The sequence below is a fragment of the Acartia tonsa genome, chromosome 7, assembly GCF_053477335.1.
Source record: "Acartia tonsa isolate MP-2025a chromosome 7, ASM5347733v1, whole genome shotgun sequence".
NCBI lineage: Eukaryota > Metazoa > Arthropoda > Copepoda > Calanoida > Acartiidae > Acartia > Acartia tonsa.
In genome coordinates this window covers 43,122,764-43,140,605 of record NC_137266.1, presented here as the reverse complement: position 1 = coordinate 43,140,605, position 17,842 = coordinate 43,122,764, and the positions used below count along the sequence as shown (strand labels likewise).

General features: G+C 33.8%; 1 protein-coding gene across 1 annotated transcript in view; it reads left to right on the top strand.

The window, feature by feature from the left end:
* The window catches only part of LOC145324330 (glycine receptor subunit alpha-4-like), a 111,020-nt gene that overhangs the window by 83,245 nt on the left and 9,933 nt on the right, over positions 1–17,842 (top strand). Inside the window, exons 15-18 of the mRNA XM_080166945.1 lie at positions 9,020–9,082; positions 12,107–12,192; positions 12,503–12,589; positions 16,941–17,010. Of these exons, the coding sequence (XP_080023071.1) occupies positions 9,020–9,082; positions 12,107–12,192; positions 12,503–12,589; positions 16,941–17,010 (306 nt within the window). The remainder of the gene's footprint in view (positions 1–9,019; positions 9,083–12,106; positions 12,193–12,502; positions 12,590–16,940; positions 17,011–17,842) is intronic.

The following is a 17,842-nucleotide window of genomic DNA, read 5'->3' as shown; positions in this document are numbered from 1 at the left end:
AATTTAGGCATGTTAGAATTGTCCTATCGATTTCAAATTTTGCATGATGATTCCTGTAGTAGTTAGTTACGATTTAGAAAGCGTAGCAACTCTATAATCATTACCAGAATGTCCGTACAACCATTTTAAACATGTTGATTTTTCTACTTTTTTACAACAAATTTTCAAGTGTTTTAATTATCCGTTTGATCTGATTTTTGGTATATTGATTCCTGGGACAACAAAGAACAATATTATAAGCGAAGCAACTCTATAATCAAGTCAAAAATGTAAGTATGTCCATAAACATTATCCTGTTTTTAAGCAGTTTTTCGACAAATTTACCTACAATTTTGATTCGACATTTATACATTTATGTTCCGATTTTTCAGTTATACTATACAAGTGTTAATGTCCGTTTGTCCTACCGTTTCAGTGCTTCGCTTTTATGGATGTTGTCATCCTTGTTAATAGTGTTACCAGTAATACTAATAATTTTTGGGGGTTTGGTAATCTTTTTTTCTAACTTTCAATTGGGTCTTTGAATATCAGCCAATAGTTGTCCTATATCTATACTTATATGTACATTTATTAAAAGCGAAGCTTTTCTATAATTAGGGTAGGTCCGTCCGAACGTCCGTCCGTCCGAGATAGATAGCTTTTATTCGTTAATTTAGGCATGTTAAAATTGTCCTATCGATTTCAAACTTTGCATGATGATTCCTGCAGTAGTTAGGTATGATTTAGAAAGCGTAGCAACTCTATAATCATTACTAGAATGTCCGTAGGTCCATTTTAAATATATTGATTTTTTTACTTTTTTAACAACAAATTTTTATGTTATCTAATTATCCGTTTGATCTGATTTTTTGTATATTGATTCCTGGGACAACAAAGTATAATGTAATAAGCGAAGCAACTCTATAATCAAGTCGTAAGTATGTCCATAAACATTATTCTGTATCAAGCAGTTTTTCTACAAATTTACTTACAATTTTGCTCCGACTCTTTCGATACTTTTATATTCTGATTATTCAGTTCTGACACTATACAAGTGTTAATTTCCGTTTGTCCTACCGTTTCAGTGCTTCGCTTTTATGGATGTTGTTATCCTTGTTATAAAATAAATCTACTAAAGAGACAATCAGTAATCAAAGATGTAACCTCATTATAATAATCTTATTAATAAGCAAATCATAGTAGGTATAGTAATAGTTTTTCTCGTATTCATTCGAATCCGGTGGATAGGAACCGGTTCTCATCCATACGAAAAAACTATGTCTAGCATCGTATTATATCCAGTTTTCTACGAATATAGAAATGTACAATCATAAGATTAAAACCAGTTTTTTAGCCGGTGCCTCCGGCACCTCGGGGCTAAAAAACTAGTTTTAATCTTATAATTGTACATTCTATATCCGCGGAAAGCCGTTTATAATACGATACGATAAATAACTATTACAAAACAAAACAAAAAACACAGGGATTTACAAATGATAGATAAATAAGATATTCTTCTTATTTTATAAAATTTTATTTCATTACAAATGTTAGAATGCTTTGCTTATGTACAATTAAAAAAAAATAACAATTAGTCCTGCAATTAGTTAATAAAAAAAGCTAAATTGATTTATAACACAATGAAATTATTTTTTTGGCCTAATTTTTTGGTAATAAAAGATCACAACATTCATAAAAACGGAGCAAAAAAAATCCGAAGTTCAGACAAACGAACATTAATAAAAATATAGTAACAACGCTTTCAATTTTTTATAAGTTCTAAACAAAATTCCAAGATGCTTTTATTTGGACATACTTACATTTTCAGACTTGTTTATAAAGAAGTTTCGCTTATATTATTGTACCCAATCGGCATTGTAATCAACAATCTAATAGGAGTAAATAACCCACGATCGTGGCTCAACACGTAAAGGCTCCGCTCGTCTCCGGGGAGGGGATAGGTTCGCATCTTGGACCGACACCGCGTCATAACTAAAGAGGTTAAAAATGCTTCCTACTGCTGCTATGTCTGGTCCGCGACAAAAAAATAAGAGTAGGGGGAATGCCTTGGCCCATAAACAGGCCCAACTCACTACCATGCACAGTTAGGACTTCTCAGACAAAGGTGGTGCAATCAAAGGGTTGGTTGTCTGATGGATGTTACTTAACCTAATATCCTTGGGTGTTAGAGTATCCCATCCTAAAACACGTGGATGATACTCTGGATTCTCTATATGATCACTTTCTAGATTATAATAAGAAATATCTTTAGTAGATTTAAATTATTGGCGGAAAAGTGTGTAGGCTGTTACTTTGTGCACCCCAATCATGATTTGATGACAAACCCTTAACGTTTTTTTTTATGAAACGACAAACAGAAGTATTTTCACAGTCTACCCAATGTTTACTTATTCGTTGGCTGAAAAACATTAGGAACTTTAGTTGAATTTTGATTAGAAGAATCTAACAAAACTTTTCAACCAATAATTTTAATCTTCAAAGGGATAATTTTGTTTATCATCAAAGTTGGATTCCAAATTTATCGTTCATTGTCTTCTCCCTTATACAAAACCTGTCCTACTAAAATGTAATCTATATATTATTACTTGGATGTTGCACCAAATTTTCATGAAATCTGATTAGAGGATACTCGCAGATGGATAAAATAAAGATACCCACCCCCCCCCCCTCACCCCATCCATCCCCTCTTACTGGAGGAAAATACTGACCAATAAATATGGTCAAAAGTAGCAATTGACTACAAAATGTCTCCTGTCATAATATCCACGTACATATATTATATCCTGCTAAAATGTACAGACTGTATTAATTAATTGTATAGTTAGTAATATAATAAACAAGGATAACAACTTCCAAAAGACAAACAAATGAAAGTAATGGACCTTAACATTTTTTCAATAGAGTATCTCAAATAGCAGCCATATAAACCACCTCTTTCCCCTAGAAAGCTTTGTCTTCTTGACGGACAGACTAACAGACATCATGAGTCAAAGTGCAGTTGCTTTTTTATAAGAAGAATCTCTACTTAAAATTTCATATCGCGAAGCTCACCAGAAAATCTTTACAACGAGAGGGTTCGTATTTTTTTTGTCAGGGTGGTGAATTCACCACCTATGCAAAAAATTAACGCGCAAAGTTCACAAATAGTAGGGTTTATCCACCCCCCTTTATTTTGCCAGAGGGGAGTATCCCCCCCCCCTTCGTCCAGTCTTTGTTTTTTTTGGAATAGCTTTGCTACAAAAAATCAAATATGATAAAAGAAGATACACTAAGGCAATACACAAATACAGATGTGTTTTACAAAAATTAAACACAAGAAGTAGATGAAGTATTTACATGTGTGTTCCTTAATATCTATTAAACGGCTTTTCTGATAACAATATTAAGAAAAGGTTTAACTTTATTGATAAATTAACTTTATATATATTTATAACTATATATATTGTTTTTTTTTTGAAAATGGGGGGGGGGGGGCGAAGAGCTCATGTGCGAATTCTCTTATGAGTTACCCCCCCCCCCCCCCCAAATACTTTTAACTCTTCCCTGGATGCATACGAAGCTTCACTGTAAAGGAGAACCATGTCATTTTAGACAGACATACTGTTACTATAAAAAAATAATAATATTAATTGTCAAAGCCTGTGAAGAAAAATGTGTACAAATATTATACAGTGGACAAAGGAAGCTAATAACTAACAGAGATCTTATGGGATAAGACAATGGATGATCAATGTACATCCGCATCAGTGGCGTGCATTGGGTTTTACCAGGGGTGGGGGTTTTTGAAAATTTTGACCCCACCCCTTTAAACTTAAATCGAGGGAGGTATCCTTGTGTTTGTCTGTGTGTTTGTATGTTTGTACCGAAGAATCTCGCTAATCGCTGAACCGATCGGGATCTTCCTTAACAGGGTAGCTTCTCATAGGTCCCGGTAAGGTTTCTAACTATTTTCTTGTGGGGTGGGACACCCCCAACCACCCCCCCCCAAGAAATGAAAAATCCACCCCCCCCAAAAAAAAAAAAAATTTAACTAAAATTTTCGCCCCCCCCCCCAAAAAAAAACTTTTTTTTTTACTTTTTCTTTTAAAATCTAAAATAAGAAATTGGCCTCTAGGGGGCGTAGCCGCTAGTATTTCATACAGCAAGTGGCGTGGCGGTGGTATATCCTCCCCAATTTTTAATTGTAGTTTTTAAAAAAGTAATAAGATTTCTTTGGGCGATTTCTTGGGAGGGTTGTGTTGACCTCCCAAGAAATAGTTATAAATCTCCCTAGGACCTATGAGAAGCTACATTGTATATGATAACAATATCGATTCAGCGAATACATCCTTTGGTACAAACAGACAGACATCCTGTTAATTTTAAATAAGGATTTATAGAAATTGCGGGGAGATTATTTCTTTGTCTATTGTCCTATTCTTCCTGTGAAATTATATGTACATAACACCCTATTTCGACATTTTATGTTAATATTAAACATTGGGTATATAGACTCTGTAATCTGGGAGGAAGGAGACATTTAAGCGAAGCTTTTCTATAATTAGGGTAGGTTCGTCCGTACGTCCGAACGTCAGAGTTTGAACGTCCGTCCGTCCTTACGTAACGGATAGCATTTTTAGTTAATTTAGGCATGTTATTATTGTTCTATCGATTTTAAACTTTGCATGATGATTCCTGTAGTAGTTAGGTACGATTTAGAAAGCGTAGCAACTCTATAATCATTACCAGAATGTCCTTTTTAACATGTTAATTTTTATCTTTTTAACAACAATTTTTTATGAGTTATAATCATCCGATTGATCTGATTTTTGGAGTACTGATTCCTATTACAATAAGGTACAATATTATAAGCAAACCAACTCTTTAATCAAGTCCTAAAAATGTCAGTATGTCCTTAAACAGAATTCAAAATTTAAGAAGGGGTAGTTTCACATTTGAACTTAATTTAGTGATCCGCATATTTTTTCCTTGTTAATTGGTTAATGGTAGAAAATTGAAATTCTTTCAAATATATGCCATATAAATATAGTTTAACCCATTAACTAGCAAAAAATATGCGGTTCACTAATTTAAGTTTAAATGCATTTCGTGAAACTATCCCTTTTTTTTATTTTTTATATTTTGTTATATTTTAGTAAGAATTAATGTTCGTCTATCATTCCGTTTCAAAGCTTCGCTTTTATGGATGTTGTCATCCTTGTTTAGACTTAAATGATGGGTGAAAACATGATTTTTTATCAGGCTGCTTTCCACGAATATTAACCCCTTACAGTCGGGAGGGGGGGGCGTTCAACGCACCCCCCCCTATTATCTCAGTTCCTATTAGAGCTAGAGGGCTAAAATTTTTGTGCAAGTCCCCTGTGTTATGATAAAATTCCGACCTTAAGTAAGTCAAGTTCAATTTTCGCTTCCTTCACCCTTTTATTTAACAACCTTTGTTTTTAGGTCCTTTTTTACTTATAAATTTCAAACGGCTGTAATTTTTTTATTTTTGAAGCTAGAATAAATTTTTTTTTGCAGAAAATGTTTATCTTTATGTAAATTTTATATTTGAAATATCAAAATATAATTTCAGCGGCCGAAGCTGTACTTGGCAGCTGCCAGCCGCCGCAGTCGGCGGTCGGCGAAAACAGGGGCGGATCTTTATAAAATTTTAATACATTATGTAGACATGTAAGATAAGCTTCAGTTTGAAATTTGAAGTCTCTAAGTCAAAAATTGCGGCCACAGTAGCCTTTTAAAGAGACCTGGAGGATCAGGACCTGCAGGATCATACCTGGAACCTGAAATTGACATGAACACCTGTATTTAATATGAGGATGTACTACTAGAGGATATTTTAGTATTTTGGTATGATAAAATGCTTTGTTTAAGTCAAAACAAATATTTTTGCTCTTTACCTGGATGACCCTGCCAGGTTTGCTGGCATCCTGTGCCCGCCAGGATGGAGATATTCAAAAAAAAATTCAACTCTCAGTTATGTCTCATACCCACACTTAAAAAGTCAAGCAGTCTGGGCTCTTAATCTTTCACACACAGAAAATGAGATAGAAAAAACCGGATGGGGGGCGTTCAACGCCCCCCCCCCCCCGACCGTTAAGGGTTAAAATATAAATCATAAAAATAATACTAGTTTTGTTAGCCTAGGCTAATCCAACGGATATAAATACGTTTTGAATCAACACGGGGAAAAAAATAGGACAAACATTTTCTTGAGTTGCCTCATCCTGTTTCCCCGTGAATAGAATACCTTTTAAAAAAATTTGAGTTAGTGTTCTTTTTTTCACAAATCTTTTAATTCAGACAGACAGACAAACATCCTGCTACATTTTTATCTTTAATACAAAGTTGAATGATGTCTGTCTGTCCGTCCGTCTGTCTGTGTGTCCATCCTTCCGTTCCTTAAGATCTTGGTAACAACTGAACCTATCGGATTCTACTCTTCAGGGAATATACCTACTGTTCCTGTGGTGGTTTTAGGCTATTTTCTTGGGAGATGGGACACCCACAACAACCCCCCCAAAAAAAAATCAACCCACCATTTTTTAAAAATGTGAAGGTTGTTGCACCTAAAGAAGATAAAGTATAGAATAGAAACCAGGTAGAAGATTCTGCCTGGCTAGCCTGAATTAAAATTGGAACTTTTGAAGGGCCCAAACGGCTATATGGCTTTTAGTAAATCACATGATTTAAGTAATTATTCAGAAAAAATATTCAAAATAAATTCCTTTTGCAATAAATTACTAAAAGCCATGTAACCGTGTATCCAGCTTTCTTTACCCTATTCACAATGGATTAAAATTGAATTTTATGTGCCAAGCCCTAAAAATTTAAATTAAGTAAGCAACTTACTTTTCAAAAATGTTGGTCTCTGCATCTATATTATAGATTGAGCTCTTATGTTTGATTTCAAACAGCTGATTTATACATGTACTAGTAGCTACATCCATACAAGAACCTGAGGGGAGAGGGGGGCCCTGAACACTAACCCTTTTAAACTAAAACTGTGGTCAACTATACTTATCAAAATTAGAATTTTGGACTTTTCATTAAATTATAACTTTTCATCTTTGTTATCAACAATATTTGTTTATTAGATTTTGATAGTAATTAAATTATTCTAGTTTTGTCCAACCTGTCACTGTGATCTTTACTTTGATATAATTTTCCTTTCTGCGCATGTCAATCTTTTCTTCAAATTTCCCAAAAATAGTTAAGGTTTTCTATTCTAGACTTTATATTCTTTTGTTGCACCACATGTATTGCATTTTTATTTAATACCTCTTTGGTCAAAGTCCCTAGAGGTGAAGCCGCTAGTAAAGATTAAAAGCAAAATTTCTTACTTTTTTATAATCATTGTTGAGACAAAATGTATCTTAAATTATGTAAAGGTTAAGACTAATATTTTTCCCTGTCCCTTTGTGGATGTCAGGTATCTGAAAGGATAAGACAATAGATAATTAATTGATGTACATTAGGATAATAAGTTGGAAGGAATTTTAGTGTTAGGGGGAGATTTGAAATCTGCATCAAGTTTTAAGGATTTATTTTCATAAAATTCGTTTTTTGTATAATTCTTTACCTAAAAGCGGAAATACAATTTAAGTTAATTAATTTTGACCAATAGGATAGGTGGATTAGAAACTACCTGCGCTCTAATTGGGTGAATGATGTACGACACTTAAGCTTCACCAATCAGAGCGCAGATAGTTTTCAATTCACCAATCACCAATTAACTTAAATTGTATTTCCTTTTTTAGATAAAGAATTATACAAATAACAAATTTTATAAAAAATCCTTAAAATTTGATGCAGTTTTCAAATCTCCCCCTAACATTAAAATTCCTTCCAACTTATATATCCTAATGTACATACCCCATGAGATAAACAAAAGTATCCCATCTGGAGATTAATATTATTGGTTGAAACATTTGGATGGACACAGCTAGTCAATGAACCAACCAATCAAAATTTTATAAGTAATAAATAAACTAAGTACTCAAAGTTTTGAAGCCAAACGTGATTATAAATTTTTGGGTACTAGTGTAATTTACAGTCTAATGTCCCATCCCTCCCTGGTGGATGTAATACCTTGAAAAGTGTCAATTATAAGTGTATTAAAAAGACAATCAATCCTTTTTTCTCTTTTTATAGATGTCATTTAGATATTTTCTTTGTCTTCCTTGATAGGACCAGGAATAGAGGGATGGATTTGTGCCATGGATGCTAAATTAACATTCCCCTAGTGATGTCAAGCTTTTTTTTTGGGGGGGGGGTGTGAAGTAAATTATGGTTTTCAAAGGTATGGGGGAACCTACAAGGATCAAACCTCTTCTGAATAGTGTGTTTTATATGGGGGGGGGGGGGGTGTATAACCCCTTTACCCCCCTTGGACGTCCTTGATTCCCTATAAGCCATCTGTTATCATAATTTGTAATTTAGTTGGGGGGGGGGGGGGGGGGGTAAAGGGTTGTAGAATAATTAAACCTCTCCCTCCCATGGTAAAGCAAACAAATAAGAAAACATTATTATAAAACTTTGGGGACTAGTGTAATAAACAGCCCAAAGTTGTCTCCCTCCCTGGATAAACCCATTCATGTGAAGTTATTGCGTACGTGAGATTAATAGAAAAAAAGAATTAATACTTCCATAACAAGCTAAGTTATTTTTTTTTATAATATTTAGGTTTTTTTTCACCATAGTAGTACTGCGAAATCTAGCTATCATTATTCTAGAAGTATGGACATTTCATTTTTTCCTTAGTTACCATAAAACAAATATATTTAAATATCTCTAAACTAGCTGCTGAAAATTTGTGCCTTCCTCCTGTGCATTTCCCTATATGCAAGCAGGGCTACCCAGTACACATTAAACAAACCTAACCAGACTTAAAATAAATATAAAAAAAACTACTATATACCCCCCCTCCCCGCCCAATTATATCCAAAAGGGAGGATTTTCTATGCTCGACTAGGTATTCTGAGGGAAACCGCACATAAAAAATGCATTTTTTTTTCAGGCCTTACAGCTATAGAAGCGTGGATGCTTTCCTGTATTCTCTTTGTTTTTGGTGCTCTTGTAGGTCAGTAATAACAAGGCTCGACAGCCGCGCATCAGCCGCAAGGAAGACTCAAATTTAAACCCTTTAGGGTGCTTTCAATAAAAAAAAAGAGAGATATTGCCATATTTAGGTTAGGTTTAGACTTCCATATGATTTTTTTAATTGATTTTCCTGAGGCTTACAGGTGGCTGAAACGCGGATGCCGAGCCCTGAGTAATGTCAAATTTAAAAACAAGATTAGGTAGTTATAATGAAAACTTTTCTTTTTTTGGAAAGAAAAAAATTACCGTCCTTTTATAAAAAGACTTACAAATCCAATAAAACGTCTACAAGTTAATTGAAAATTACAAGCTGAAGGAAGCAGCTGATAGTCCTAATAAAAAATGACGTCATGCAATACAAATGACCAAGACCATACCAATGATAGGCCAGAATACATTTTTTTATTAGGCACTATAAGCTGCTTCTAGCGAAAGAAAAGGAAATTCGATGGAAAATGGCCAAGTTACTCAAACTTTCATAAAATACGGACAAACATACATCCTACTACTTTGGCAGATAGACATCCAAAAACAGGATAGCACAGACACACAGACAATTGTTTTGGAAGACCTCTGTTTTGGAGGTCCGAAGGGCCATACAAATGACGTTAAAGCATCAATTTGTTACTATATGACTTATTTTTGAAAAGTCATAATAAAACAAGGATGACAACATCCATAGGTTGTGAAGCTCAAAAATGACTAGACAAATAGACAAATTGATTACATAGACAAACAGGGTTATAAAGTAGCTCCAATATTAAAAATATTAAAAGAATAAGTTCTTAGTTTAGAAAGTATAAAGACAAAAAAGTATCAAAAGTATTTCCAAGTATATAATTATTTATAATTCTTGTTTTATTGGTTATTACAGTACACACTATTAAAAATATATTTTGTAAAAGAGGGAGAGATATTTAGAAGATAGATAGATAAACTGCAAAGACGTCCAAGCTTTTTGTTGGGGGGGGGGGGGGGGTGGGAGTAAATGAAGAGTTTCAAAGGTTTGAAGGGCCGGGGTAATTTAATGTAATTAAAAAAATTTTAGGTGAGTAAAATAAGAGATTTAAAGTCCCCCCCCCAAACAGACTGACAGATATATAGACAGACAGACTGATAGACAGATAGACAGACAGACAGACAGACAGACTGATGGATAGAAATATAAATCTGGCATTAAATGTAGAGAGAAGGACGGTCAGCCAAATAGAGTAGCTTTTTTAGTAAATCTTGTATCACTTAAATCAGTTTTAATCAATATTAATAAACAAATCTTTTAAAGTTAACAGAAACAAGGATGACAACATCCATAAAAGCGAAGCATTGAAACGGTAGGACAAACGGACATTAACACTTGTATAGTGTCTGAACTGAATAATCAGAATATAAAAGTATAAGAGTCGAAGCAAAAGTGTAAGTAAATTGCAAAACTGCTTGATACAGGACAATGTTTATGGACATACTTACATTTTTAGGACTTGATTATAGAGTTGCTTTGCATAAAAAATTGTTCTTTGTTGTCTAAGGAATCAATATACCAAAAATCAGATCAAACGGATAATTAGATCACATAAAAATTTGTTGTTAAAAAAGTAGAAAAATCAACATGTTTAAAATGGACGTACGGACATTCTGGTAATGATTATAGAGTTGCTACGCTTTCTAAATCGTACCTAACTACTACAGGAATAACCATGCAAAGTTTGAAATCGATAGGACTATTTTAACATGCCTAAATTAACGAATAAAAGCTATCTATCTCGGACGGACGTACGGACGGACGGACGTACGGACGGACCGACCCTAATTATAGAAAAGCTTCGCTTTTAAAAATAAAGGTTGAGAAACTTAAGTAACAAGAATGGCAATATTCATTATCCAACTTAATGAAACATTTTAAACATGTTTCTTTAGATTGATATAGGATATACCGATAGGGGAAATTTGTCGTTAATCTAGCTTGCTGATATTGACCTCATTTATTGGTCAGTTTGTTCAACCAGTCGGAGGGAAGGAGATGGGGCAAAGGTTGTGGAGGTCGGGTTGGGTATCGTTATAATAGCCAGCTGCGAACATTACTTCATAAGAGTTCATGAAAATCTCGTGTAACATCCAAGTTATAATATATCGATTATTTCTTAGCTATACATTTGCAAATTATAGGGTAAGTATTGGGTTGGAATCTCGACCTGTGTCAAATCTAAAGACGTTAAAGATAGTACATTTACTGATATTTTTCATTTTTATAATGTCTAAGACAGGTGCAACTCATTACTATGCACAGTAAGAACTTTTAAACAAAAGTCATGCAATCAAAGGAATCAGTCATTTTTGTGTCAGATAGTCAGACAAACATGAGTGAATTGTGGATTAAACATTAAAAAAAAAGTTTCTAGACGTTTTTCCTTTAACTTTTTGAAAGTTCTTATAATAATGATACACTTCATTTGTCCACAACGATTATTTTATTCAAGGAGTCAGGGAGAGGTAAATAGAAGACATTTTAATTTACTAATTGTAAGTCAATAGGTTCAGCGGTTAGCAAGATCCTAACAGACAAACGCAATATCTTTTTTGTTGTTGCTGCGCTACTTACAGAACAAATTATCTTAGCGTTTTACCCAAGACTAACACCTAGCACATTCGATCGTGTTCGAGGGGGGGGGGGGGGTGTGGTAGGTTCGAATCTCGACTAAAACCACATCATAACTGAAGACAAAAAAAAATTGTATCTATTACTGCTATTTCAGATGCGCGACAAAATAGAAATTGAGTATGGGCATTGCCTTGACTCAAAACAGGCCAAACAATTAGAGAAGGTCCAGACAAAGGTTGTGCAATCAAAGGTTTGGATGTATACATTGATACAAATGTCTTTTTATGTCTTTAACTAAAGCCCCTAAAGTTGTTTATCAACGAATAAAAAAACGTTTTTATAAAACTCTAGGGACTAGTGTAATTAAGAGTCCAATGTCCCCACTCTCACAAATATCTCTTATTCTAGAATATGCTGTGATTCTGTTTCAAAGTCAGAAGCCTAACACTGGTCAACAAAGCAGACCAAGCAGGACACAACAGAGAGTCAGCAGGGTAGGCAACTTTAAAATCATTAATCATTTTTTGAGTTTCAGGGTTGACAACTATTTCAGTTTACTCTCCATCATATCCCGTAAATATATATTTTTTCCTCCAAAAATAATTGTTTTCAGAGACACCCCTCCTTTTAGCAGTTATCTTTCTTTTTTTTGTCGGAAGGGAGCTTTCAGGGTTAGCAACTTTTTAATACTTCATCTTGTTTTTGAGTAGCTATATAAATAAATGAAAATATTTGTCTTTAATCCACTAAAAATCTGCTCCAAGTTATATTTTCTTATTTATTAACCGATTTACATTTGTTTAGATAATCTGCAAAGATAGTTTCAAGTATGAGATAGCGGCAGAGAATGGGACCCCAAGAAGGAATCTTCTTGAACTAGAAGAACCAAAGGAATTATAAATTATCATAAAGTACTCAATGCCAAGCGGACAAATTTTTGCGTTGGTTGGTTTGGTGGTACCTATGGTCATAAAATGGTATGATATATATATATTATATATGTGTCTGTCTCTCTGGTCAAAAAAAAAATACCTAGGGAGGGTGTACTTTTATTCCCCTCTAAAGGAGATGTCCCCATACAGGAAAGTCCAAGCTTTTTATTTTGAGAAGGTTAAAATGAAAGGTTTCGAAGGTTTAAACAGGTTAATTTAATGTATTTTAGAAATATTCAGGGGGGTAAAAAGAGGGGTTTCAAAGTTTTAGGGGGTGAGCAACCGTTTATTCCTACCTTTGGACGTCTATGCCCCTATTACTGAGGGCGAAGCCACGGATATGTATTATAAAAGCATCCAACAACTAAAAACAATTATCCACACTGTTTCATATTTCTAGTTTTTTTCCCTGTGTTTATTTTGTTATACCACAGCTACTCTACAACTAACAATGGCTGACAGTTCGTACGGAGTATGGGAAATGCTAGGCTGCTATGAGAGATGGACTTCTTTAATCTTTTGTGAAGATTTCAATTATAAATCACGTTGTTAGCATATTCATCAATAGTTTTTAGTTTTCATAAATATGCATGGTAGGCTTATAATATTTAAGCTATATGACCCTTCTCCTCGCCCCACAATCAATGTAAATCCACTGTTTAATTCAATTTGTCCTGCAGTCTGTCGGTCCGACTGTATTAGCGCTATATATAGCAAAATATGATTTACTCGGCTGCCATATGTGATAATAGTTATTTCTCGTATATAATACGATGCTAGTCATATTTTTTTCGTATGGATGAGAATCGGTTATAATCCACCGGATATTAATCGATTTCTAATGTATACAAGAATAGTTATTTCTTTCATCGTATTATAAACGGCTTTCCGCGGATATAGAATGTACAATTATGAGATTAAAACTAGTTTTTTTAGCCCCGTGGTGCCGAAGGCACCGGCTAAAAAAACTGGTTTTAATCTTATGATTGTACATTTTTATATTCGTAGAAAGCTGGATATAATACGATGCTAGACAAAGTTTCTTCGTATAGATGAGAACCGGTTCCTATCCACCGGATTCGAATGAATACGAGAAAAGTATTTACTGTGTAAACTACCTTGCTTTTATTTCTGTGCTTCGCTACATAACAATAATGTTATCCTTGTTTTTTGGTGTGATCCCCCATTAATAATAATGATAAGTCTGGTATGTTATGGACATTATTTATGGTTTTATATGCAATATTTAGTACGCTCACCTTTGATACAATCAAGATTTTAAGTACCGAAACTGCTCTATAATTAACTTTGTCTGTACGTCCGTTTGTTTGTTATTTACTCCTGAAATGTAGTCATGGAATTTTTAGAGATAAGGCAATGGCTAATAAAAATAAAAATGTACATCCTCCCCAATGAAGATGCACAAAACTACCCCGTTTGTAGATTACAATAAGTCGTTGAAACGTTTGGACACTCAACTTAATGAACCAACCCATCAAAATTCAGTAAAAGTCTCCAAAGTTGTTTAGCCAAAGAATAAGAAAACTGGACCAAGTCAAGCACAGTGTGTCAATATCTTTTTTTGGCACACTCTGCTTGACTTGGGTGAATATTGGCATACTCTGCTTTATTATGAAACTTTAGGGGCTAGTGTAATAGACAGCTCAATGTCCCCAATGTTTTTGAGCTCTAGCGGCTTGTTCTGTTATATAATTTAGTATAGTTTTTCAATTCACCTATTGAGTTACCTATTTAAAGGAAGCTTTATATACATTTCGAAATGGTTTTAGGCTATTTTATGGTGATAGGAGCGTAGCCGGTAGTTATTGTAAAAAGTCCTAAATATTTTAAAGGGTGGTGTGATCGAATATGTGTAATACTAACCAGGTAAATGCTGGGAGGGAATGGAAATTGGATTGTTAATTACACTAGTACCCAAAGTTTTGTTGAATTTAAACTTTGTGCACTTTTAGTAAATTTTGATTTGTTGGTTCAATAAGTTGAGTGTCCAAACGTTACAGTTAACAGTTTAAATCTATATGAGGAGTCTTTTAGTTTATTATCATTGGGTATATACATCAATTTACCGTCTATTATCATCTTATCTCTTTAGATCCCTGGGCAAATGGATAATTAATCAGGAATCTTTAGGGATAAGAATTTATGCACATCCCCAATTATGATGAACAAAATTATAGGCTACTCACTTTTTCACCAATAAAGGGGTAATTTGAGAGGGATAGGGGGCATTAATATATATAATCTATTATCGTCTTATCCCTTAAAGGGAGTGTAAACGTAAAAATTTTCATCTGATTATCAAATCTTAACATTTTCTAAGCACATTTCACTACACTGATCAACCAAAAATGTACCATTAACAAAAATATGCAGGAATAATGCCTTGATTTTATGGTATTTTGGGAGGGAAAAAGGAAAAAACAGGGAAAATCTGAACGTTTTTGTTTCTTATTGTGTTTGTAGGGATATTTAACTTGCCATATACAGTTGAAACTATGTACTTACTGTTAAGGATTTATTTTATGATATAAAAATGCCAATTAGTTTTTTAATAGTAATTAAGTAATAAAGCTCTATATAAAATTCGTTTTATTGACAAAAAATACCTCACTGTCTACAAAGGGTTGAATCTCAGAAGTTATTTAAAATAATAATATCCTTTTTTATTGTGTTGGACAATAAATAGCCCACTTAGAAGAATTAGTTTACACTTTTATCAGACTGTTTATAAAGAAATATTGCACCTTTATTATTTACAAATTTGTAATTAAAGGTGGGCGAGAGATGGGCCAACTAAAGTTACTTGGATACTAATAAAAAAACCTGTTTCTAGCTTTGTTATTATATTTGGTTTTCAATAAAAAATATTGTTTATTTTATCAATTTTATCAATTTATCATAAGTAACTATGCATTTGTTTAAAGCAAGGATTATGTTAAAAGTCAGCTTAACCGTTAGGAAAAATAGAGAACTATGTCAAAAAGTATAGTTTTAACTATAAAAGGAAAAAAAGACAATTAACTGCACATTTTATATAGTCCGGAAATTTTTCCCCAATCTTGGACATAATAAAAATCGGCGGAAAAAGCCGCTTTTTAAGGAAACGAGAGACAGTTCTGCCCTATCTTTGAGATTATACGAATGATGTTAAGGTTTGATAATCTGATGAGAAATTTTCTCATTTACAGTCCCTTTAAGATCCCTGGAGAACAGAGAATATAAAAAATATAGGTTCAATTTATTTAAGAGACACAAAGAGAGAGAAAGAAGGATATAAATAGATAGATAGATAGATAGAGAGAGAGAGAGATAGAGAGAGAGAGAGATGGGGGGGGGGGGGGTTGGAAGAGATAAAGATGAGAGAAAAAAAAATTAGTATAACTTTATATAAAAAAAACTAAAACGTATAATTTTTTTCAACAAATGTCATTTATATGTGAGAGTGCAGAGATTGTTTGAAAACAAAAATGTACGTGAGTAAAAGATTCAAATTATACTATTAAACCAGTTGGTAGGAATTGACCAACAATTTCTGAGGCGATTTGGTATTAATTATATTAAGTATTCAGTCTTTTTTCTGTCTTTTTAAACATGGCTCACTACTGAACCGATTTAGCATTAAGGATGGTTTTAGGCTGTTTTCCCCCTCCTATCCTTTTAAATAGAAAACCCCTAGATGCTTGAGATGCAGCAATCCTAATACATATGATAGACAGACAAACATCCTACAAATTATCCTATTATATAAAGTAGTGAGTTTTTTTTAAGCTTAAGACCTCAATGCCTACTGAACGTATTGGGTGGTTTTAGGCTATTTCATTTTTAGATTGAAGTCTCGGGATGGTTTAGGTTAATTTTCAAGCCCCTCTTTGCTCCTTAAAATACGGAGCCCCTAGAAGCTAGAGGCATAGCTGCTAGTAATAGTAGACTATGATAACACGCGATCGTGACTCAACACGGAGGGCATCCGCTCGTCGTCGGGAAGGTGATAGGTTCGAATCTTGGTCCGACACCGCGTCATAACTAAATACGTTAAAAATGGTTCCTACTGTTGCTATGTCAGATGCGCGACATAAATAGTATGGGGAGTGCCCTGGCCCAAAAACAGTCGCAACTCATTACCATGCACAGTTATGATTTTGCAGACAAAGGTCATGCAATCAAAGGATTGGTTGTCTGATGGGTGTTGAGCGCGTTACACTGCAATTCAAAATGCAGAGTATGTTTAAAGGTGACGTGGGAAATAGTTTTACTTTAGACTATATGATAATTTATAAATATGAATACAGACACCCTTGTGTGGGGACAAGTCTTTACTCTGCGGGGAGAGATATATCAATGCAGACAGATTCTTTCTAGGTATATCTATCTATCTATCTATCTGTCTATCTATCTATCTGTCTATCTATCTATCTATCTATCTATCTATCTATCTATCTATCTATCTATCTATCTATCTAATGGGATAAGACAATGGCTGATAAATTGATGTACATTATAAACAGTGATACAAAAAATTAGTGGTTGAAACGCTTGAACACTCAACTTAATGATCCAATCAATTATAGTTCACTAACGCCCCCAAAGTTGATAAGCCGATGAATAAGAAAACAGTATTATAACTAGTTGGGAACTAGTGTAATAAACAGTCCATTGTCCCCTCTCTCCCTGGGATGTCGCATGCTTTTACCTATAATAACTTTGTAAGACGTCAGTTGTGTTACCTATTTATTTATATTGGTGTTCTATCACTTCCACTAAATGTATCAGATTTTCAAATTATCAGAGAAGAACATTTTTACAACAGCACAAACTGTCTCTGTCTCTTTGCTTCAATCTTGTTATCAAATAAAATTTCTCTGATTTATTTAACCCGGATAGCTTCTATTATATAGAGAACGGAATGTACACCTAAAGGTCTTATTTTGGCGTTGCTACAAAAGACCAACACCTACAAAAGACCAACTAGGCGTTGCTACAAAAGACCAATACCTAAAAAAGACCAACTCTACAAAAGACCAACATTCAGAAAATCGTAATGCTAGAAGGTCTAAAGCTGCAAATGGTCTAACATTATGTTATTATATTATGTATTTCTGAACCAAATCTTGCTAAATTATGTACATAATAACACAGTATATCGCCCTACAAACAACCAACCCTTTGATTTTATGACATTTGTTATTTGCCA